The 24,357-nt window shown below is 42.7% G+C and overlaps 1 protein-coding gene across 3 annotated transcripts in view; it reads right to left on the bottom strand.

Annotated features, from left to right (window-relative positions):
• NRK (Nik related kinase) overlaps positions 1-24,357 on the bottom strand; it is a 130,463-nt gene that overhangs the window by 12,336 nt on the left and 93,770 nt on the right. For all 3 annotated transcript variants that reach the window (XM_080991075.1, XM_080991074.1, XM_080991076.1), the window contains 5 exons: positions 23,753-23,896; positions 20,402-20,536; positions 15,428-15,528; positions 13,054-13,203; positions 5,874-6,033 (listed from right to left, as the gene is read on the bottom strand). In XM_080991075.1, the coding sequence (XP_080847201.1) occupies positions 5,874-6,033; positions 13,054-13,203; positions 15,428-15,528; positions 20,402-20,536; positions 23,753-23,896 (690 nt within the window). The remainder of the gene's footprint in view (positions 1-5,873; positions 6,034-13,053; positions 13,204-15,427; positions 15,529-20,401; positions 20,537-23,752; positions 23,897-24,357) is intronic.

Genomic DNA, 24,357 nt, shown 5'->3' with positions numbered 1-24,357 from the left:
TTAAGGAGATAAAGTATTACGCAACTTTTAGAAGACACCTGAAGGCAGCCCTGTATCTGAAAATTTTTAATGTTTGATACTTTACCATGTTTTATATATCCTGTAAGCTGCCCAGAGTAGGAAACCCAGCCAGATCGGTGGACGGGGTATAAATCATAAAATTATTATTATTGTTTATTATTATTATTATACAGGGTTTATTGTCTGTCTCTTTGGTTATAAGTCACTTTGAGTGGCCCTGGGCAAGACAAAGCTACTGAGAAACTTAACCACAAATAAACAAGGAAAGAAAGATTTCTCTTGTTGGAACCTAGTCAAGCCTAGTAAACCCCATTAAATAATGTCAATGGTGCAATTTACAGCACATCATTTTGCATTGTTGTTGTTTTTTGAACAAAGGAACTTAAGAAGAGATCTGCTGGGTAAGACTGAAGCCCATCTTGTCTATCTTCTTCTCACATTGGCCAACCTGATGTTATTATGTTATTGTTATATCTACAGGATGCCTGCAAATGGAAGTGAAGTGCAATGTGATTTCCCAGAAACTGGTATTCAGAGGAGTACCACTTCCAATATGGGAGGTGGTCCACAGCTGTGGTTCATGATTAGTTGCTATTGGCAACCTTATCTCCATGGTCTTGTCTTAACCCTCTGTTAAAATCAACAATGAACTAATTCTCACAACATTCTAGTGAATTTGGTTGATCCATGACACCCTCCAACATTTCTCAGAAGAACATAGGGATGCCCTATTCAATTAATAATAATAAGGATGATGATGTTATTATTTATACTCTACCCATCTGACTGAATTGCCACTCTGAGCAGCTTCCAACTTATTAAAAAAACACATAATAAAACATTAAGCATGAAAAAAGCAACAACCCTTCCCTATGCAGGGCTGCCTTCAGATGTCTTCTAAAGGTTGTATACAGTAGTTACTTATCTCCTTGGCTTGGGGGTCGCATAACTCCATACCCTCCAACGAAAATAGGGGCATCCTAAGGAAAAGCAGGACATTCCAGGATCAAACCAGAAACCGGGACGGCTTCTGCAAATCTGGGCCTGTCCCTGGAAAATAGGGACACTTGGAGGGCCTGCGTTCTTTATATCAAAATCAATTCCAGGAAAACCCTGGCTATACTTTAGAACCACATTTACAGTGGTGCCCCGCAAGACGAATGCCTCGCAAGACGAAAAACTCGCTAGATGAAAGGGTTTTGCGTTTTTTGAGTCGTTCCACAAGACGAATTTCCCTATAGGCTTGCTTCGCAAGACGAAACGTCTTGCGAGTTCTTGCGAGTTTGTTTCCTTTTTCTTAAAGCCGCTAAGCCGTTAATAGCCGCTAAGCCGCTCATAGCCGTGCTTCGCAAGACGAAAAAACCGCAAGACGAAGAGACTCGCGGAACGGATTAATTTCGTCTTGCGAGGCACCACTGTACCTCAAAGATACTGTTTCATGTGATAGTGCAGCCTACTAGGGCCTACCCAGATTTTTTTTGTTTTGTGATTTGGGGGTGGGGGGAAGCCACCAATATGGCAGAAGATGGTCATCAGGTGGGGATGAGCAAGCAAGCATTGGACCACATTCGTCCTCACATCTGCCATTAGTTTATCACCAACCCTTTCTGGGACAGAGAGGGAGATGGGTTGGTGAACAATGCATATGGCATTGGTAAGAGAAGGGAGGTTCGGGGAGCTCTCAGTTGTGGGCTGACCATTCTGACCCCTCAGTGCCTGTTGGCTACCAGTACCAGGCAGGAGAGGGGAAACTTATGATGCTGTGATACCAAGGGCATAGGTAAATTTATTATTCTTATTCACCCTCACCACCACCATCATCATAAATTAGCAGCTTAATTGCCAACCTAGACTTCTAAGCAGTTTATGAAGTAAACCCTAGTAAGCATCATAGTTCCACTAAAGCAACATACCAATTTAAGCAGAAGACTCAGTCAGAAATGAAGGAAATGCTTCTTTAATTGTACTAGAAGGTCACAGAGTGAGTTAATTGGATGTTGCCACTAGAACACCACAGCTGCATCATATCAGTTTGAGGGTGTTTTATGTGGGAAGAGATACTAGAGTAAAATAACTTCAGAAACAAAAGCCATCTGTCTGTGAAAAACAAGTTTGTTTTCTCAGTCATTATCATCAGGTAGTGTCAGCAATGTAGGATGGACTGAATTGGGAAATGTTCCTTATAGGGGGGAAAATGCTGTCTGAAACACTTCTGGAATAAAATACCTTCTTGTTTTTTCTTTCTATTTTAAAGAGTCTTTCAAATAGTCTTCTAAGGATGCTGAGAGTTGTTAGGAGACACCACTTCTATTCCCCTCACAAAGCAACAATTCCTACCAGAGTGGTTTAACTCTGGGAATTGTAGTTCTGGGAGGGAACTAGATGTCTCCTCAAAGCTCTCAGCACCCTTGACAAACTACGGTTCCCAGGAGTGGGGGGTCTTCATGTTTTTCCCCCTTTCTTCTCTGCTGCACCACAAACATTGTCATATATTCCTAATTTAGGCCAATGTGAATTAGAGAAAGATACCACAGCACAGAGTTTGCTTAGAAATGTCAGCCGTGGAATGGGGCTGGGGGAGAAACCAGCTTGCACCTCACTGGTGAAACCTTTGGAAAGTGGATCGCAGCCTGCCTGCCGATTGGTCCATTTCGTTTGGGAAACAGTTCCACGAATACTGACAGAATCTCCTTAGAGCATTGGGTGGGGAGCAACAGAGTGATCTTGGCACGGATTCGGGAGCCACCAGTTTGATCCAGTAGATGAGAACTTTGGTATTCTCCCTAGAATTTGCAACATTAAAGCAATGATGGCATACTAAATGAGACTCTGAGATACTCTGGTTCATAGGGATTAAAAAAAAAATCCGGAGATAGACTGAAATTGCAGAGTTTTGAAAAGTTAAAAAACAAAGTGCAAGACTGGCTTCATTATTTTCAGATAATGGAGGCATTTAAATTGGACAAGAAAATTGGCTTCCAGGTGGAAAGATCAAAATTAGAAACAGAACTGTTAGAACCCAAAACTAAGAATCTGTCAAGAATGTATAACTTGCTGCTGAAATGGAATACTCAGGATGAAATGGTAAAATCGGCTATGATTAAATGGGCACAGGACGTAGGACATAACATTATGTTTGCTGACTGGGAACAGTTGTGGACCACAGGTATGAAATTTACGGCATGCAATGCCTTAAGAGAGAATATTATGAAAATGATATACAGGTGGTACATAACCCCAGTCAAGCTTGCAAAAATTTATCATTTGCCCGATAACAAATGTTGGAAATGTAAAGAAATTGAAGGTGGACGTGCCCAAAGATTAAGGCTTTCTGGGAAATGATATATAATGAATTAAAAAAGGTATTTAAGTATACCTTCCCTAAGAAACCAGAGGCCTTTCTCCTGGGCATAGTCGGCCAAATGGTGTTAAAAAAGGATAGAACTTTCTTTATGTATGCAACAACAGCAGCAAGAATACTCATCGCAAAGTATTGGAAGACATAAGAACTTCCCACGCTGGAGGAATGGCAGATGAAACTTATGGACTATATGGAATTGGCGGAAATGACTGGTAGAATCCGTGACCAAGGAGAAGAGTCGGTGGAGGAAGATTGGAAGAAATTTAAAGACTATCTTCAGAAATATTGCAAAATTAAAGAATGTTAGAGTGATGTTGGACTGAAAATAAGCGGTTTCCAGCTGTACAGGTTAAGGTTAATGATAGACTAAGACTAAAGATTAGGATTAAAGATGTTTGATGAAATGGAAATTTGATATTAAGAGGTAAAATTTTAATGCTACATTACATTAAGACTAAAGATTAGGATTAAAGAAGTTGAAGTTATATATTTTAATATTATATTAAAATTAAAGATTGGGACCAAAAAAGTGGAAAAGAAATTGCTGGATAAACAATTTGGATTGGAATACAAAAGAGGGAGGTATGAGGAAGTCCAGAAAATAAGTAAACTTAAAAACGGAAATGGAAAAGAGATATTGTTTTTAATTGTAATGTTTTCTTTTATTGCTGATTCTGGTTTTTTGTGTTTTTTTTATTTTCTTTTTGAGATTTGTACTGTGTATTTGTGTATTGTGTATTTCTGTATCTTTTTTTTGAAGTTTTTCTTTTTTTCTTTTTTCTTGTTTCTTTTTCTTTCTTTGAAACTTTAATAAAAATTATTAAAAAATAAAAAAAATAAAAAAAATAAAAAAAATCAAAATGCCACTGATGCAATGTGGCTGCAGCTTTGTGGAGGAAGTAACATGTACGAGACAGGGCTTGGAAGCTAATGCCTGAACCTTAGGAAATCACATTTGCATGGTTTATCTCCCATCTGAAAGGGAGGCAGAAACAGAAAGAGTGGAATGGCAGGGACACCTGTGGCCTGTGTATTTAAAGTATATTTAAAGAGTTATGGGAACTGTGGGTTTACCCCCTCTCAAAACTACAATTCCCAGCACCCTTAACAAACTACAGCTCCCAGAATTCTTTGGGGATAAGGCCTGAGCTTTAAATGTGTAGCATGTACATAGCTCAGCTTCCACTGGCTCAAGTCAGCTTGTCCCTTAAGTCAGGAATAATGGAAAACGGAGTTCAAAAACAACAGCATCCATAGTGCCACAGGTTCCCCATCTCAGCTCCTCAGGACCAGGCTTCAGTGCAGACACCCCTGGCTCTTACATGGCTTTCCCACATCACTCTGGCAACGGATTTTTAATGGGGGCTTGGTGATAGTAGGCCCCTGAGGGTGGGGAAGAGACTTATCAATGCCTGCAAGCAAGTATCCAGCCCTGGTGCAGATGACTGATGCTATTTCAGAGAATGACTGGGCTTTTATGTGCACAGTCCAATTGCTCCATTTAGTCCAGCATGATATTCCCACAGTAGCCAACCATGACTTTACATGCCCTAAGTCTCATGCCTGTCAGATTTTTAAAAAGGGATTTATGTTGTTACCATTCCCAAAAGAAAGGCTTCTGGTTTATTGGGAAATGTTCTTTATTTTATTTTTAAATCATTATAAATGAATTTGTTTAATCCTCTTTTAAAACCATCCAAGTCGGTGACCACCATCCCACCTTGTGGGAGTGAGTTCCACAGTTTAACTGCGCACCGTGTGAAGAAGGAGTTTCTTTTGCCCACCTGGAGTGTCCCAGCATTCAGCTTCTTTGCTTGTCCCCGAGTTCTCACATGAGAGGGAGATAAATGCTCTCCATCCATGTGCTGTGTGCATTTTCCCCAAGCAGAAAAGCCGGTGTACGGACAACAGGAGCAGGATGATCTGGGGCACCTTTCAATTTTCTGTTTTGTTTGTTTAGAAAAAACAGTGACTTATAGGAAGCATAAAAGAGGTTTATTGAACTGTGCATGGAGTGGAGAAAGCAAAGCAATGTTTTTCTCCCTCTGTTGTAATACTGGAACTCAGAGGCATCCATACGTTGTGAACTACCCTGAGATCAACAGCTGAAGGGCTGTATACAAATTTTAATAATAATAATAATAATAATAATAATAGGCATACGCCTTCACTGTCCTCTTTTGGGAACCAGCTAAAACATTTTCGTTTAGGCAAGCCTTTCCAGTTATGTAGAATGTTGACATGTGTTTTAATCTGGTTTCAGCTTATTGTTGGATTTAATTATTATGTTTGGGTTGTTTTAGATAATTGCTTTTGCTGATAACTTCATTGTTTTGTTCTTTTTGAGGTAGTTGTTGTTTAAGGATCAAGTGGCATATGATTCAGCTGGCCACTGTGAGAGCAAGACGCAGAATTAGATGGGCTTTGGGCCTGATCCTGCTTAGTTTTCATTTTCCCTCCCTCCCGGCAGCTGTGTTCTTTTCAGACTTACCTACAGATGCTGGCATTTCTCCCCACTGCAAAACATTTTCCTTTGAGAAACGTCCATATATGTTGATGTAGACCCCTTCATCTTCGTAGGTAAGAAGTAGTTCCATTCCGCTGGTATTAGGGAGTATGATGACAGCATGAGGGTGGATATTCCCTTGGATCTGAAACAAAATTTTATTGAAATTTATATAATGGAAAACACTGTCATTTTAGCAACCGCAGTCCACCAACCCTGGCTGAGCACTAAAACCAATGAAGATTCTGGAAGCCACAACAATAATAAAGTTTTCTTGAAAAAGGTCTATATGCTTCCTGCTGCCATTTGGCGATCTAGAGAGCATAGAAATAGCAAGAAATACTGAGCTACCAAGTGAAAAGTCAACATGGATGGCTTCAAAAGAGAATAAGAAAATTTATTGAGGGTAAGACTATTAATGGCAACTAACCACACTGGCTATCTTCTACCTCCACTGCCAGTATTTAAAGGGGAAAAAACATTTAACTATCAAAAAGCATACAATAGTCACTGTCCAAATCCAATATTTCACTTGGACTGTGTATTGTGAGCAAAGAGAGATTTCAATGCAATAAGACTAACAACGGCATTATAGAAAAAAATATTATACATTATACTTCAACTTAGTGACTGCCTTCTTTAAAATATTTGCAAGCAAAATTTTAGAAACCAAACACTAAACCACATAAAACAAAGTCTAAGTTGACAAAGTAATATTTAAGCTATATAGACAGATACAGATAGATATAGATATGAATGGACAAAGAATAAACTTTTCTCTTAGTGTTTTTTCACCAGCATAGCAGACATATTTCCTGCTTTACAAAAAGTGAGGGGAAAACGTGGATTAGAATTTAGCCAGTGTGCGGATTTCAAATTATCTGACCAACATTGTTTCCTTTCCAGAACTAACCACTTGGGTGGTGACAGTGATCTAAGGAGGATTTGGAGAGTCGACCCACTTGGCTTCCCTGTTTAAATAAAACTCTGTATGCATTGCATTTACTCATCTATGAGCTTAGAGGCACAACAAAGATAAAAATTTGGTGCATTAAAGCTTTGCACGAGCTCTGGATAGTCTGCATATATTAAAAGAATTCAGCATCTAAACTTGCAAATATGTGGCTTCCAGGTGGAAAAATCAAAATTGGAAACAGAACTGTTAGACCCCAAAACTAAGAATTTGTCAAGAATGTATAATTTGCTGTTGAAATGGAATACTCAGGATGAAACGGTGAAATCTGTTATGATTAGATGGGCACAAGATGTTGGACATAACATTATTATGGCTGACTGGGAACAGTTATGGACCACAGGTATGAAGTTCATGGCATGTAATGCCTTAAGAAAGAATATAATGAAAATGATATACAGGTGGTACATGACACCAGTCAAGCTTGCGAAAATTTATCACTTGCCCGATAATAAATGCTGGAAATGTAAAGAGACGGAAGGTACATTCTTTCACCTTTGGTGGACATGCCCAAGGATTAAGGCTTTCTGGGAGATGATCTATAATGAAATGAAAAAGGTATTTAAATATACCTTTCTGAAGAAACCAGAGGCCTTTCGCCTGGGCATGGTCGGCCAATTGGTGCCAAAGAAGGACAGAACTTTCTTTATGTATGCCACAACAGCAGCAAGAATACTTATTGCAAAGTACTGGAAGACACAAGATTTACCCACTCTGGAAGAATGGCAGATGAAGGTGATAGACTATATGGAACTGGCGGAAATGACTGGCAGAATCCGAGACCAGGGAGAAGAGTCGGTGGAGGAAGATTGGAAGAAATTTAAAGACTATTTACAGAAACATTGTAAAATTAATGAATGTTAGAATGATGTTGGAATGAATCTATGTGATTTTAGCAAAAATGTATCAAAGATTTAAGAAAAATAGACTGTTAATTGGTGAAAAGAGGGAAACTAAACTTATATTAAGATCAAGATAAATTTTCAGGATAAGAATTTTGAAGAGAGGGAAAGGATTTGCTGAAATGGATAATTGACTTAGAATACAAAAAAGGGGGAGGTGTGAGGAGGTCAGGGAAACAAGCATATGAAAGACAAGTTATGGGAAGGCTCGATTTGTCTTTCCTTTTTTTTGTATGTTGTTTTTAAGTGTTCTTATTTTCCTGTTTTTTATTGTGATGTGTTGTTTTGCTATTGTTTAATTTGGTGTTTTTTCTGTTTTCTTTTGCCTTTTTGTAAACTTAAAACCTTAATAAATACTATTTTAAAAAAATAAATAAACTTGCAAATATGCAGACAGTGCAATAACACAGCAAAGCTCCCATTGCGTGTCGAGACCCCGCAGCCACCCCCATGTTGGGAATAACTCACACAAGGACACGGATATTAGGTTTATGTCATTGGGCAAATTTTGGCCACAGCTTTATTGAAATTACAGAATGTGACCGGTATTTGCTTAGGCATTGATTGGACCTGACTATATCTGACTCCTGCCCATTGTGCAGGAAGTCCCTGTAAGGGTAAGCCACCGGTAGGGGGAGCCCTGCTGATGCGAACCAACTCAAGCTCCCCCTGGTGTTCCCGTCAGGGTCGTGTCAAGGCCTTAGCCCCCCCAGCCGGGCTTCAGACTAGATCAACACCCCCGGATTCCTTTAACGGAATACCCTTAAGCATGGAGGGGCAGGGGCTGGCCGGGATCCCCCAGGCGACGGGGGACAGTGTCCCCTGTCTCCTGTGGGGAGTGGGTGGCCACGCGGTCCACCGCAACTCCTCCCCACTGGGAAGTGGAGCGGATTTGTTACAGAACAGTTTACTAGTCTGGGTGTCATATTTAGCACAAGCTCAATACACAGTGTAGCACTATTTATTTTATTCTAAGCACCATTTCCTATTATTCAGCCTCTTTCTTCCACTTTGAAGGGAGAGATTGCCAGCTCCCGTTTCATGTTAGCCTTCGGCCCTGATAGCTTTTATCTCAAAAAAATTCTGCGCTAACTTTAAAAGATGCACTGCACAAAGGTCGATATATCTGTGAGTCAAGTTGGCTACTGCATGGGAAAACTCTCTCAATCGCCTTGGGGAGGAAGGAGAAATCAAGCAGCCTCCTACACACACCTGAAGCAAATAGCAGTGTTCAGATAAGAAGCACTTAAATGAGGGAAATATAAAAGGGTGATTGGGGTACAGTTAATCTCCTTTTCTTAGCATCAAGGCCCTTATACAAATGTCTCCTCAGAGGTCTGTTGATCAGAGAAAGAGCCATGTTTACATTCCCCTCTATCTGTGTTGTTTAGTCCTAGGCATTTTCCATGCAAAGTTGGCCAAATTTCTCTAAATTGGGTCTGCTCCAGATGTTGGCTACAAATTCCATCACCCCTGACTATTGTCCACGCAGATGGGGCTGATGGGAGCTGGAGTCCCAACAACATCTTGGGGGGCACTAGGTTGGGGGAGGCTGCACAGACATATTGCTCAAAGGTCATTCAGAAGTTTATGTTCAAAGCAGGTCAAACACACACACACACACACACAAACAAACAAACAAATACAGAGGAAAAGCAAGCAGCATTGAAGAAAATATACGCATTCAACTCACTCTCAGAAAAACCTTGTGATGCATACTGTAAAATATTCAAATAACTTTAAGCAATTTAGAATATCTTAAACCCCCAACCCACTTCCTGAGAGAGAGAGAGAGAGAGAGAGAGAGAGATGATTTGTAGTACATGCACATGAAAGAGGGCTGTGCTTTGTTTTAAGAGACCTTGAGATAAAAACGCATACTGAAAACAGTCCTAACCCATCCTCTATGGTACCAGGAACAGGATTAACCTGAGTATCAATTATGAAAGATCCATGCAATTAGCATTTTCACAAGGAGAACGAACACCAGAACTCCCCTATTGCTTTTCATGAAGTGCAAAGGCACATGCAACTCAAAGGACATCCATTTCTCTACCACCTCAATGCCACGTTTGACCCATAAAAGAACCACAGATGCTTTACTTGCCAAAGTGAGTATACCCATTCCAGCCATGCAGTCTGGTGTCTCTGCAGCCACTATCCGTAGTACCAGGACAGGTATCCAGAGCCGGAGAGCAATTTTGATGCGTTGCCTTGGTATTACTTGCATGACCAATTGATGAGAAAGACAGACAGGCAGACAGAGGGAGAGAGAGAGAGAGAGAGAGAGAGAGAGAGAGAGAGAGAAAGTGGGAGCCAGACGCAGATGTGTCTACACCTAGTCTGTTGCCTTTAAAAGAAGCCTAGGATGCTGATTCCAGAAACCTCCTTGAAGAAAATTATATAGCGAACCTCTCACATTCGGACCCTTCCTGGAACAACAAGTCCCAGCAGCTGCAGGAATGACACACTTTTTTAAGTTCCTGCACTCTTGGGGGTAAAGTGTATTTTTAGTGCACTCTGTCTCATGGTGGACGAGTGAGCAGAATAGTCACAGCCATCCATGGGGAGCTCTCATATTGAGGGCATTGAGCTGGGAAATATTGCTTCTCTACGTATCTAATTAAACTGGAGGCTGCTGCGACCAGCATCATTTAAATTGGGGGCTGCTGCGACCAGCATCATTTATTTTTTCTGAGGCCTCGTGACATTTTCCCTTTGCCATTGTACCACCTTCTGCTCAAAATGTGGTGTCACCTCTCATCCTCTCTTTACAAACTCTTCTGAAAACTCACTCATGCCATACCCTCCTACAGGTTGCAACAAAAAACCAGGAAACCATCTTCTGGGGCCACACTCCCATGTAAGTCACGTGACCTATGCGAGATTGTGCCCCCTCAAAAAAGGTGACCCATGTGAGGTTGTGCCCCTCCCCAAAACTTTTTTTTTTGGGGGGGGAATCTCAGTGCAAAATTGTGCAAGATCACAACAAGACAAAACAGGAAGTCTTGGGTTTACCAGGGGATTAACTATATGTGCAATGCACAACCTTGTTTTTATTAACACACCCTTTTGACAAAATAATAAATTTAAAACATCATGGAGGGACCCTCGGTTGAACTACTGGCATCTCTTAGACTATGTAATTGTCCGAGCTGAAGATCCCCGTGACGTGCTCCTTACCAGAGATATGACGAGTGCTGACAAAAGCAACAATCGCAGATAACAGTGGCTCTCAAAGTGAACCATTAACATTAGGATCAGGTGTTTAACAGGGTTGTGTTATCATCCCAACTCTATTCATTATTTTCATTGCCATGATTCCATACACTGTCAAATGGAAATTCCCCACCGGAGTAGAAATCATATATCGAACAGATGGAAAGCTCTTCAATCTGAGTAAGGTCACTGTAACTTTTGTCAGAGAGCTTTAGTATGCTGACGGCAGTATAGTCTACACACTCAGAGGATGACCTCCAAACCAGTCTAAATATCTTCACAGAAGCTTACGAAAAGCTTGGCCTATCTCTCAACATCCCAAAAACGAAAGTGCTGCATCAGCAAGCAGAAAACAACCCCTGGCAGCACCACAAATCCAACTCGATGGTGTAACTTTGGAAAGTGTCGATCACTTCTCCTACCTGGGCAGTTATCTTTTCACAAGGGCCGACATTGATGCTGAAATCCAGCATTGCCTGAGATCTGCAAGTGCAACTTTCTCCCAATTGAAGTCCAGAGTGTTTGAGGACTGGGACACTCGCAATAAAACTTAAATGTTTGTTTACAAAGCTACTGTACTACCATCTTTACTGTATGCTTGTGAAACATGAACCACTTATAAATGCTATCTCCAACTCCTTGAAAGATTCTATCAACGGTGTCTCCAAAAAAATGGGAAGATAGGCAAACTAATGCCAGTATACTGGAAGCAGCAAAGATCACCAGTGTCGAAGCAATTATTCTTCAACATCAACTTTGTTGGACTGGTCATGGTGTTTAGATGCCTGATTATCGTCTATCAAGCAACTACTCTATTCTGAACTTAAAAATGGAAAGCGTAATACTGTTGGTCAACAAAAGAGGTTTAAAGACTCTCTCAAGTCACATCTAAAAAAATGTAGTATAAACACCGACAACTGGGAAACAGTGGCCTGCAAGAGCTCCAATTGGAGAACAGTCTTTACCAAAAGTGTCATGGACTTTGAAGACGTTCAAACTCAGGATGAAAGGGAGAAACATGCTAAGAGGAAGGCATGTTTGGCAAACCCTCACTGTGATCAACTCCTGCCCATAAACCAATGTCCCCACTGTGGAAGGACGTGTGGATCCAGAATTGGCCTCCACAGTTACTTACAGACACACTGTTAAAACCGTGTTCATGGAAGACAATTTTACTCAGCTACGAGTGATCGCCAAAGAAGAACGAGGGGGAAAAAGATAGCAGGCCGCCTTAGAGTAGAAGGTACTTTTGGGCTGGTCCCTGTTCTATTTTTCCTGTGCAAATTCATCAGCATTATTCGCTCATGGCACTATTAATTAAATGGAGTAGGTGTACTAAGATCAGAGGAGCTTAGGCTCAAATCTCTACCCAAATCTTGGGCCAGACACTATCTCTTAGCCTAAGCTTTCACAAGGTTGTTGAGAGGAGAAAACTGCATCAATGGGAAGGGGAGAATCGTGTATGCTGCCCCCAATATATTGGAAGAAAAGCAATGGCCAATCAATCAATCAATCAATCAAATAATTAAACAACAACAATACCCAAACTGCATGCACAGAGAGGACCAACATAGATTTATAAAGCTCTGTATATCTTGAATGGTGCCACAATCAACAGGGATACTAGATGTTAAAATATTTTTCTTTAAGTATATTTTCTGTATATCTTGAATGGTTCCAAAATCAACAGGGAAACTAGATGTTAAAATATTTTTCTATCCAGACACGTAGACATTACCTTGTTCGAACCTTTTACTGCTAATTTTAATTATCTTAAAAAATGTTTTTAAATTTCTCATTCTTAACTGTTTCTACTTGATGGCTTTAATATTTATTGCAAATGACTTGGAGATTTCGTTACATTTATTGCAATAAATCTTGTTAAACAACTGAGAATTTCTTGCTTCTGTGGACCCATGTGGATGGAAATGTGGAGTAGAAAAAAATATTCAAATAGTGATAATAATCACAGCATTAATAGCGATGAGACCCTCTTTAACTGCATAGGCTGAAGAAGAACCCCCCCCCCCCCCGCAAACTGTCATGATTCCTAAAGAATGATGTATCTTACATGTGTGGGAAGGTATAGGTCATACACTGAGCCAGAGTCCACATCAATAGCATGAAATCCAACTGGTGAGCCGTAGATCACTTTTAACCTCTGTCCATTCTCAACCGTCAAGTCAACCAACAGTGGTTTGTGGTGAAGTGAAGTGAAGGACTGCAAAAAGAAGAATCAGACACTGTGCATCTTACTGTCAATTAAACATGTAACCAAAAAGAGTCCTGATTAGCATTTTCCGTTGTCTTTCCACAAAGGTAAGATAAAGGACCTTTGGATGGTTAGGTCCAGTCAAAGGCAACTTTGGGGTTGCGGCGCTCATCTCACTTTCAGGCCAAGGAAGCCGGCGTTTGTCCACAGACAGCTTCCTGGTCCATGTGGCCAGCATGACTAAATTGCTTCTGGTGCAACGGGACACCGTGACAGAAACCAGAGCACACAGAAACGCCGTTTACCTTCCTGCCACAGTGGTACCTATTTATCTACTTGCACTGGTGTGCTTTTGAACTGCCAGGTTGGCAGGAGCTGGGACAGAGCAACAGGAGCTCACTCCATCATGCGGATTTGAACCGCTGACCTTCTGATCAGCAAGCCCAAGAGGCTCAGTGGTTTAGACCACAGCGCCACCTGCATCCCTTTTCACAAAGAATGACTACAGTCATGGACTATGAGTTATGAGAACAGGATACAATGAATAGCTCAGTTGGTTAGAACACAGGGCTTACAATGCCAAGGTTGGAGGTTTGATCCCCATAAGGGAAAGCTACATATTTGTGCATTGCAGAGGGTTGGACTAGATGATCCTCAGGGTCCCTTCCAACTCTATGATTCTATGACATATCTATGAGATAGCCCAAGTTATGTGAGCTGAATTCATGTTCCCATAAAGCGCCCTATCTAACCCCACATCAAAATAAATGATAGAGAGAAATAGTGAGTTTGGGCAAACGCATTCTACACTACAAATTTATAGCAGCCTCGGACCACTTTTCTGTCATGGCTTCTCCCAAGTAATCCCCGAGACTGTTATTTGGTAAAACGCTGAAAAGCTTCTTGTTTGAAGTCTCTAGCCTACCTTCACAGAACTATGGTTCTCAAGTTTCTCTGGAAAGAGGGAATGGGCAGTGAAATCAGTTTAATAAAGGTAAAGGTAAAGGTACCCCTGCCCGTACGGGCCAGTCGTGTCCGACTCTAGGGTTGTGTGCCCATCTCACTTAAGAGGCCGTGAGCCGGCGCCGTCTGAAGACACTTCCGGGTCCCGTGGCCAGCGTGACGAAGCTGCTATGGCGAGCCAGCACCAGCGCAGCACACGGAAACGCCGTTTACCTTCCCGCTATAAAGCGGTCCCTATTTATCTACTTGCACTTAGGGGTGCTTTCGAACTGCTAGGTGGGCAGGAGCTGGGACCGAAAGACGGGAGCTCACCCCGTCGCGGGGACTTGAACCGCCGACCATGCGATCGGCAAGCCCTAGGCACTGAGGTTTTACCCACAGCGCCACCCGCGTCCCAATCAGTTTAATACCGTGGTGCAAATTAGGCAGTAGTGCTGCAACCTTTGCCTGATTAATGAGTGAGATTATGAGATTATAAACCATTCTGGTCAATGAAGAAGGCAGCAGATTCTGATTTTTTAAAGAACTATTTTAATGCACCAGAACATATCTGCCTTTTACCAGGCTAGTCTGTTTTCCTATCTAAACTGGTGCTAGTGGCTCTCAGGAGGTGGATCTAGACACAGGATAGTTATAAAAAAAGAAAAAAGATCTCTATGGAAAATTGCGTTTTAAAATTTTCTGCTGTCTGGTGCCATCTTGTGTCGCATGTTTATAGCGCATTCAAATCACTATTTCTTTACTAAATGTAGCTGAGTCCCAGGATTTAAGGCAGAGAAGGGTCTCCCAACACTACAGTTCTATGATTCTAAGTATTTGGCTTGAATCCCCAAGAAAGCACTCCTGCCCAGTGTTAAAGGCAGCATAAGACATGCCAGAGACTAGGTGATAACCTAGTTTCTGCCATGTTTGGCTTACCTGGGTTTAGCAGTTACAGTATATAAGGAAGGAAACAAAAGCCTGGAATGGGCACGCCTTCCCCTGCCTTCCATTACATTGCCTTCTGTGATACAGACACGTTCCCTCTCACATGCAAATTTATACAACTTTAAATTAATTAGGTTACTAAAACTAATATAAGCAAACATAAATATTTGGGCGCCATCCCATAGGCTATTTGCCACTAGGAGTCCAATAATTGTCGGACAATGGTCTTTTATCATTACAGGATGAAACAGGGACATGATTAGAACTCTGTTCATGTGTTTTGGGTGTGCATGTGTAGAGAATACTATGGAAAGCAAGTATGAATCTCTTCATATTTACTTACCTTGAATGCCATAAATTTGTGATATGGTTTAGGAGCCCAGGCATAGACTTCAACTGAGTTTTTCACAGCGATCACAAGAAATTTGATCCTCTCGTATTTCACTGAAAAGTAATTGTTTTCTTTTTTTAATGAACTAGGCACAGAAATCGGGAAAGGTTCTTTAAATCATTCTTTGCACAGCGAAAGTGCGAAGAAAAAGTTTTTAAAAACTCAATTTCCCAACAACAACAGCAACCACTATTCAAATGATACAAGCTAAATAATAATTAATCAAGACAACGTGTTCTAAGGGGGAGGGGGGAGGGGTGGTTACGACAAACCCAGAGCTCAGACATTTAAGCAAGTAGACCTGTATATGAAGTCCGTATGTTATACTGAACATAATGAATTTGGCTTACAATAATCTTACGTGGCTTGAATTCATATGTTTACATAGTTATCTATCCTGATATTTCAATCCCGAGACCAATCGGAGTCTTTGATTTATCCATACACTCAGGTTCACATCAGAGGTTGGAATGAGACGACAGTCATAAACCCTCTACCAGAATTGTTATGTAACCATTTAGTATATAATTTTATTAAGTTTTCTGTTGTACAATTTAAAACAACTCATTTTACATTCTTAAGATATCAATGACTTCTCTTCTTCTCTTTCCATGATTCATTTTACATATCATAAATATCTGCATATTTTACAAAAACAAAACCATTCAGTATTCCATTATTGCATCCATCAAAACTTGTTTACACTGTTTAATTTATCTTAATGCTGCCAGCATTTTCAGCTGTACACAATTATTTCCCATACACTTTTCCCAATCTTCTTTAAACGTATGTTCTGCTTGTTCTCTTATTCTATATGTTAAATCTGTGAGTTCTGCATATTCTGTCAACTTAAGTTGCCATTCTTATTTATTTGGGACCTTGCTCGTTTTCCATTTTTGGGCTAACAAAACACAGGCTGCAGTAGCAGCATACATAAACAACCTTTTTAGACACTTGGGAATTTCATTCTCAATTATCCCCAACAGAAAGGACTCTGGATTTTTTGGGAAAGTAATAATAATAATAATAATAATAATAATAATAATAATAATCTATTCTTTATACTCTGCACATCTGGCTGGGTTTCCCCAGCCACTCTGGGTGGCTTCCAACTGAATATTAAAAACCATACAGTGTCAGACATTAAAAACTTCACTAAACAGGGCTGCCTTCAGTTGTCTTTAAAAAGTATAATAGTTGTTTATTGCCTTGACATCTGCGGGGAGGGCATTCCCCAGGGTAGGCGCCACTACCGAAAAGGCCCTCTGCCTGGTTCCCTGTAACCTCACTTCTTGCAGTGAGGGAGCCGCCACAAGGCCTTCGGTGCTGGACCTCAGTGTCCGGGCTGGATGATGGGGGTGGAGACGCTCCTTCAGGTATACAGGACTGAGGGTATAAAGATCAGCACCAACACTTTGAATTGTGCTCCGAAACGTACTGGGAGCCAATGAAGATCTTTCAGGACCGGTGTTATATGGTCTCTGCGGCCACTCCCAGTCACCAGTCTAGCTGCTGCATTCCAGATTAATTGCAGTTTCTGAGTCACCTTCAAAGGTAGCCCCACGTAGAGCGAATTGCAGTAGTCCAAGTGGGAGATAACTAGAGCATGCACCACTCTGGCAAGATAGTCTGTGGGCAGGTAGGGTCTCAGCCTGTGTACCAGATGCTGGTAAACAGCTGCCCTGGACACAGAATTAACCTGCACCTCCATGGACAGCTGTGAGTCCAAAATGACTCCCAGGCTGTGCACCTGGTCCTTCAGGGGCACAGTTACCCCATTCAGGATCAGGGAGTCCTCCACACCAGCCCGCCCCCTGTCCCCCAAAAACAGTACTTCTGTCTTGTCAGGATTCAACCTCAATCCATTAGCCGCCATCCATCCTCCAACCACCTCCAGGCACTCACACAGGACCTTCACCGCCTTCACTGGTTCTGATTTAAAAGAGAACTGGGTATCATCCGCATATTGATGAACACCCAACCCAAACCCCCTGATGATCTCTCCCAGCGGTTTGATAAAGATATTAAAAAGCATGGGGGAGAGGCCGGAACCCTGAGGCACCCCACAGGTGAGAGCCCAGGGGTCTGAACACTCACCCCCCCACTTTCTGAACACGGCCCAGGAGGAAGGAGCAGAACCACTGTATAACAGTGCCCCCACTCCCAGCCCCCCTAGACGGTTCAGAAGGATGTTATGGTCGATTGTACCAAAGGCCGCTGAGAGATCCAGCAGAACTAGGAAACAGCTCTCACCTTTGTCCCTAGCTCGCCGGAGATCATCAACCAGCGCGACCAAGGCAGTTTCAGTCCCATGGTGAGGCCTGAATCACAATTGGAAGAGATCCAAATGGTCCGCATCCTCCTGGCTTGCTTGGAGTTGTTCAGCAACCACCCACTCCATCACCCATTCTTTCCCAAGAATGGAAGATTTGAGACTGGGCGATAGTTGGCCATATTGGCTGGGTCTAAAGGTGCTTTTTTAAGAAGCAGTTTAATGACTGCCTCTTTCAGCGGGTCTGGGAAGGCTCCCTCACAGAGGGAAGCATTCACCACCCCGCAGAGCCCATTGCCCAGCCCTTCCCGGTTTGTTTTTATCAGCCAGGATGGGCAAGGATCAAGAAGACAGGTGGTTGGTTTCACTTGTCCAAGCAGCCTGTCCACATCCTCGGAGGTAACAGATTGGAATTGATCCCACACAACCTGACTAGACAGGACTCTAGCACTCTCCTGCCCCGGCCCTGCTCCCACAGTGGAGTCTACCTCCTTCCGAATCTGAGCAACTTTATCTTCAAAAAACTGCAAAAGCATTGCAGGAGATCTTGGGGTCCCTACCAGGCCCCGATGACGAAGGTGGTTCCGATAGATTGCGAACCACCTGAAAGAGACTCCTGCTGCTGTTTTCTGTAGATGCAATAGAAGCGGCAAATAAGGTCCTCTTCGCCATTGCCATCGCCACTTGGTAGGCTCGACCTTGAGCTCTAGCCCGTGTCCAGTCTGATTCAGAATGAGTTTTCCACCACCGGCGCTCTAGCCTTCTCAGCGATTGTTTCATCACCCTCAGCTCTGGGGAAAACCATGGGGCTGTCCGGGCTCCATGCAATCAGAGAGGGTGCTTCGGAGCCAGACAGTCAATAGCCCTGGTTAACTCCGTATTCCAGCGGGTCACCAGGGAATCAGCTGAGAGACCATCAACACGGGATAAAACATTCCCTACCACTCTATGGAAACCATCTGGATCCATTAAGTGGCGGGGGGGGGGGCATCTGAATCGGTCCCACCTCCCTGCAGAGGGGAAGGGTTGCAGAGAAGTCCAGTTGCACCAGGAAGTGATCTGACCATGGCACTTTTGTTTCACTTTTACTTAATGTCAGATCACCAACATCCATAGATGTGAACACCAGGTCCAAGGCATGTCCAAAGCTATGAGTTGGGCCAAACCTATTCACGGACAGCCCCATGGAGGCCATGCTTTCCATGAAGTCCCGAGCAGCCCCTTGTAAGGTCGTGTCAGCATGGATGTTAAAATCCCCTAGGACAACCAAACTAGGTGTCTCCAGGAGAACATCCGCCACGACCTGAAGCAGCTTGGGCAGGGAATCCTTGATGCAGCGGGGAGGTCAGTACACCAAAAGGAATCCTGTACTGCCCCTATTGCCCAACTTCCAGAACATGCACTCAGAGAACTGGGTCTTCCCAATAGGACACCTGGTGCAAACTAATGACTTCCTAAAAATCACTCCCCCCCCCCCCGCCCAAACGATCTGGGTTCCTGTGCGTAAGAGAAACCTGGTGGACAAGCAGTGGCAAGGACAGGCCCTTCTGCTTCATCCAACCAGGTCTCTGTCACACATGCCAGGTCAAATCCTCCACCCACAATCAGGTCGTGGATGGCAGTGGTTTTATTCATCATTGACCTGGCATTGCACAGCAACACTTTCAGATGATGTGGGTTTCCCCTGCTGATTCCTGTATCCTTCCGGTCAGGACCAGATCTGGAGGCAGGGATAGTCCTCAAACAACGACTAAGCCTGCCTCCTCAGTAATGACATGGTCTGGTCTTAGCATAGCTCCTCCTCCTGCCCGTGATCACTGAGATCGGGTGTCCCAATACATCCCCCCCTGTGGAACCTGCCTCAGCCATTCTATTGGCTGGGACCCACTCCCAGGCAGCCCTGACCCTTCCCCTTAAAAAGCAAAATACAAACTATACAATAGCCTAACAAAATAGTAAAAGTAAAAACAAAGCCAAAAACAATTATACTAAAATAAAACTGATCCCCACCCTAACTCAACATTTATCCCACCTCAAGCAAAAACAACAACATATATATATATATATATATATATATATATATATATATATATATATAAACATCCCCCCCCCAATTCCTTATGGATCATTTCCCAATACTCTTTTACCCTTTTACAAGTCCACTGCATATGAAAGAACATTTCCTCTGTATGTAACCATTTAGGATCAAAACTGGTAAGAAGTGATAATGCAAAATCTTGATGGGATATTGCTTGACAGTGTTTGCAGTATATGTTGTTCCACACGCAAATGACCTATTTCAGCATGTGGATCTGAATAAAAGGCCTTGGAAATCTTGCTCATGTAGACAATAGCTATATTATCTCAGTAGTGTCAACCTCTGAATCTAGTGTGTTCAAATAAGCCCTCAAATAAGGGGTGAGGAATCTCCATCCTTTAGGCCCATTTTGTTGGAAGGAGGTGTACAAGACGCCACCCAACCACTCCAGATTTTCACAGGGTTTACTCCTTAGCTTTTTCTCTTCCTGAATTAACAGGAACTAAAACATTATTTTAAAGATCTCGAAGTGATACAGAATGCATCAGAGTTAACAACAACAAAAGAAATCTTGTGCTAAAATTGGCTATTAGCAGCCCACAAGGGGAAAACTCACCAACTTTGTAGTGTATGCAGCCTTCCAGGTCACCCACAGACACCCAGCCTTGCCGCTTTTCCACATCCGGATCATTCCGCAAGATCTTATTCCTCAGCCAGGATAGATAGTAGACACGTAGCTTGTTCTTTTTGCCTGCCAATTTATTGGACCAGAAATAGAAAAGGAATTTTGTTAAAAAACTTAACTTCTCTACATCACACCAACAACTTGGCTGGAAGTAGTTCTGAGGTTGGTAATATCTTAAACCAGGAGGAAAGATGCCTAATATCAAGCCAGTACAGTGGTACCTCGGGTTAAGAACTTAATTCGTTCTGGAGGTCCATTCTTAACCTGAAACTGTTCTTAACCTGAAGCACCACTTTAGCTAATGGGGCCTCCCGCTGCCGCCGCGCCACCGCCACTTGATTTCTGTTCTCATCCTGAAGCAAAGTTCTTAACCTGAGTTTCTGATTTAGCAGAGTCTGTAACCTGAAGCATCTGTAACCTGAGGTACCACTGTATTGCCTATTCTGGCTGCGTAAACACCATTCCATTAGGACAGATTTAAAACACGTAGCTTCCTTTCCCCCCAAATCCTGGGAACTGTGGTTTGCCCCTCACAGCGTTGCAATTCCCAAAGTACGGTCCCCAGGGTTTTTTGGGGGCAGGGGGAGAGGAAACCAAGTGCTTTAAATCTGTGGTGTGCATACCAAACCTCTGTCTTGCAGCTGTTTCCTCAAAGACTCGGGCAGAGGTCTTTCTGATATCTATTTGACTAATATCATTTTTAGCAGAGATGTCAGGCAGCGAAGCCAGGGTTTTTCTGTGTGCAAAGATCACGCTCAGGGACGGATCTATGTTCTCGGATCATCGCAGTCAGACAGTAAAGCAATAGCACCACCTTGTGGTGAGAGAACGTATGTAAAAAAATAAACCAATACTTGAGTATCTGTGCCCTCAGACGTGCTCCTAGTTCAGTTAAGCTTTCGTTGTGTGAGCCCAGCCTTATGAAAGGCACCACTCCTTAGTATCACTAGCACAACTGCAGCTCAGGGTGACGTTCCAAACAATCTGTTTTGCACCCCAGATCTGTTTGTTGGATCTCCTTTGTTTATTTTGTAGCTCCTTCACTCCACACCCTGTAAGGCGAGGGGTGGTGAACCTTCAGCCTGGATTTACGTTCATGTGCAGCCCAGTGCTGTGGTGGAGATTAAAATTGCCCCATCTCAGCACTGGGCAGGGTGGAGTGGTTTAAACTGTAATGTATGGTGCATCCATGTGTCTCTGTGCATGTGTGGTTTAACTGTGTGCATGTGGTTTAACTGTGGGTTAAACCACAGAGCCTAGGACTTGCCAATCAGAAGGTCAGCGGTTCGAATCCCCACGACGGGGTGAGCTCCTGTTGCGTGGTCCCTGCTCCTGCCAACCTAGCAGTTCAAAAGCACGTCAAAGTGCAAGTAGATAAATAGGTACCACTCCGGCGGGAAGGTAAATGACGCTTCCGTGCGCTGCTCTGCTTCGCCAGAAGCAGCTTAGTCATGCTGGCCACATGACCCGGAAGCTGTACGCTGTCTCCCTCGGCCAGTAAAGTGAGATGAGCGCTGCAACCCCAGAGTCGGTCACAACTGGACCTAATGGTCAGGGGTCCCTTTACCTTTTATAGTATATTGGCCTATATCATGTGTGGGCAGGGCAGAGAGAGGGTGAGTTGCTATGTATTTATTTATTTCCAAGGTGATGTACACGGTTGCTGTGTGGTCTGCTTGTGTGCTGAGTGCGTCTGCTGCACATGTGGGGTTGTGTGTGCATGCATGCATACATACATGAGAGTGTGCTTGGTAGCCCTCAGTTGGCAAGCATTGAGCATGGGCCCTCGTGTGTGTGTGTGTGTGTGTGTGTGTGTATGTGTGTGTGTGGAAAGCCCCATTACTTCATCTTATTTACAAGTCTTATTTACTCTGTTTCGATTTTGTCAGTTCAAAACATGTCTTAAAGGTTGAGGGCATTCTGTTTTAGTGAGTCGCCCCCCCCTCTCTTTTGGTCGTAAGCCATAATCTCTGTGTGTGGTACACCAGCATTGTTCAGAACAACAAAAAATATGGCCACTCCTGTAGCTATAGGAGATAACTTCGCACGGGAGAGTTATGGGTCTTATCATGAAAAACCACCTGGATGGGGTTAACACTTATCTTTCCATGCTCTTGACAAAGAGCAGTTCGTAATGTGGAAGTCTGAACACTCTGTAACTAACATAGTGTTTCTATAAAACTTAGTACTGTATATAATTTGCAAACTTTAGTGGAGAGTCTAGGGCTGGATTGAAACCCATCTTTTAAACGTTATTAGAACAATATTAAAAATATCATTCTAAAACATCAAGGCATTTGGTTTCTTCCTTCGCTTCGTTTCCCACAAGGTTTACCAGGTATTTTTTGGGACAGGGATAGGTCTGCAGCGCCCTCTGGTGTCACATTTAAACAACACATCACTAACGTTTGAAAAGAACTTCCTATGACAATATGGTTATCAGAAATTCATTTTTAGCACCAAAAACCAAGAGTGCACATCCACCCTTGGCCACACCTACCACCATCATGATCATTACTATTAATGTTAAAAATGTATATCCTGCTTTCCAATGCCCAGGTGTCAAAGCAGCTTGTACAGGTACAAGATGCAAATTTTAAAACATAAATGAACTTTCAAAAATTTAAAACCTCAGAAATGCAAACAAACAAAAAAAAAAATTCTAAAGCATCGGAGAAGCACTCATGATGCAAAACCCTCCTGAAATAAAACAGTTTTAATCAGGCGTCCAAAATACAGCAGCGATGGTGCTTGTCTGATTTCTAGTGGCAAGGAATTCCATAGAGTAAGACTCATAAGACTGAAGGCATCTCTTCTTGTTGGCGAGAGTTGTGCTAACAGGACTCCCCCAGATGATACCAGTGATCGAATAGGGATGGCCAGGGTAAGGTGGCTGTGACCCATAATTTCAGAACACTGATATCAGACATATACATGCCTAGCCTGTGCTCAGGGACGAATAATTTAATGGTTGCTGCCATCAGCTTCCAGGGCAGGGATGGAAACCACATTAGAGAAACAAACACAGAGAGATTGATGCTGTTAGACTCAGAAGCCAGCTTTAAACTAGTTTTAAGTATCTGGTGTACTCTATAAATCTTGCAAACCACTTTGCATACTAAGCAGGCAATGAAACACCCTGAATCACATCTGCCCTAGATACAAGGATTGTAAGCATCAGGAGGAGCCGGCGAGTTTTTACAACTCAATTTGCAGTCTAATCTTCTTTGTAATTGCTTCTGGTCCTACTGTAGGTCAGATGGTTCTAGGCACCAAACAAACCTGAGATGGTAATTAGCACATTGAGTCCTTCGAGCACATCCATCTGTTGGAACCGCCTCCTGGTTATCAATGAGTAGACTCTTCCTTGGCCGCTTCTGTCTAGAAGCCACAATCCATTCTCAGTCCCCACAAGCAAATTCACCCCTGTTAAAATATGGAAGAACACCAAAATCAGTGCAAGTAATTCTGACAATATAAACCATCTAAAGGCAATTTGGACCACTTCCTCACTGGAGAGCGAATGGATGGAACAGCACTTTGGTTACTATATTGGTATTCAAGAGCTCTTACTCAAGACAGGTGGGACCTGCAACGTAGCCTGTGCACACATTACTGCCTTTAAGCACAGCTAGGCTGTTGGTTTTCTCAGTTCCTGTGGAAGCTGGTTTTGGTGGGGAAGTGCATCAAAACACAGCATTTAATACTAATCAGAGAATCGTTGGAAGGGGTCACTGAGGGTCATCTAGTCCAACCCCCTGCAATGCAGGGATAATAATAATAATAATAATAATAATAATAATAAGTTATTATTTATACCCTGCCCATCTGGCTGGGCTTCCCCAGCCACTCTGGGCGGCTTCCAACAAAATATTAAAATATAGTAA

Source organism: Podarcis pityusensis (genome assembly GCF_964106645.2).
Source record: "Podarcis pityusensis genome assembly, chromosome: Z".
In the NCBI taxonomy this organism is placed as follows: domain Eukaryota; kingdom Metazoa; phylum Chordata; class Lepidosauria; order Squamata; family Lacertidae; genus Podarcis; species Podarcis pityusensis.
Note: the sequence above shows the minus strand (reverse complement) of the source record. Positions and strands in the feature narration are given on the sequence as shown.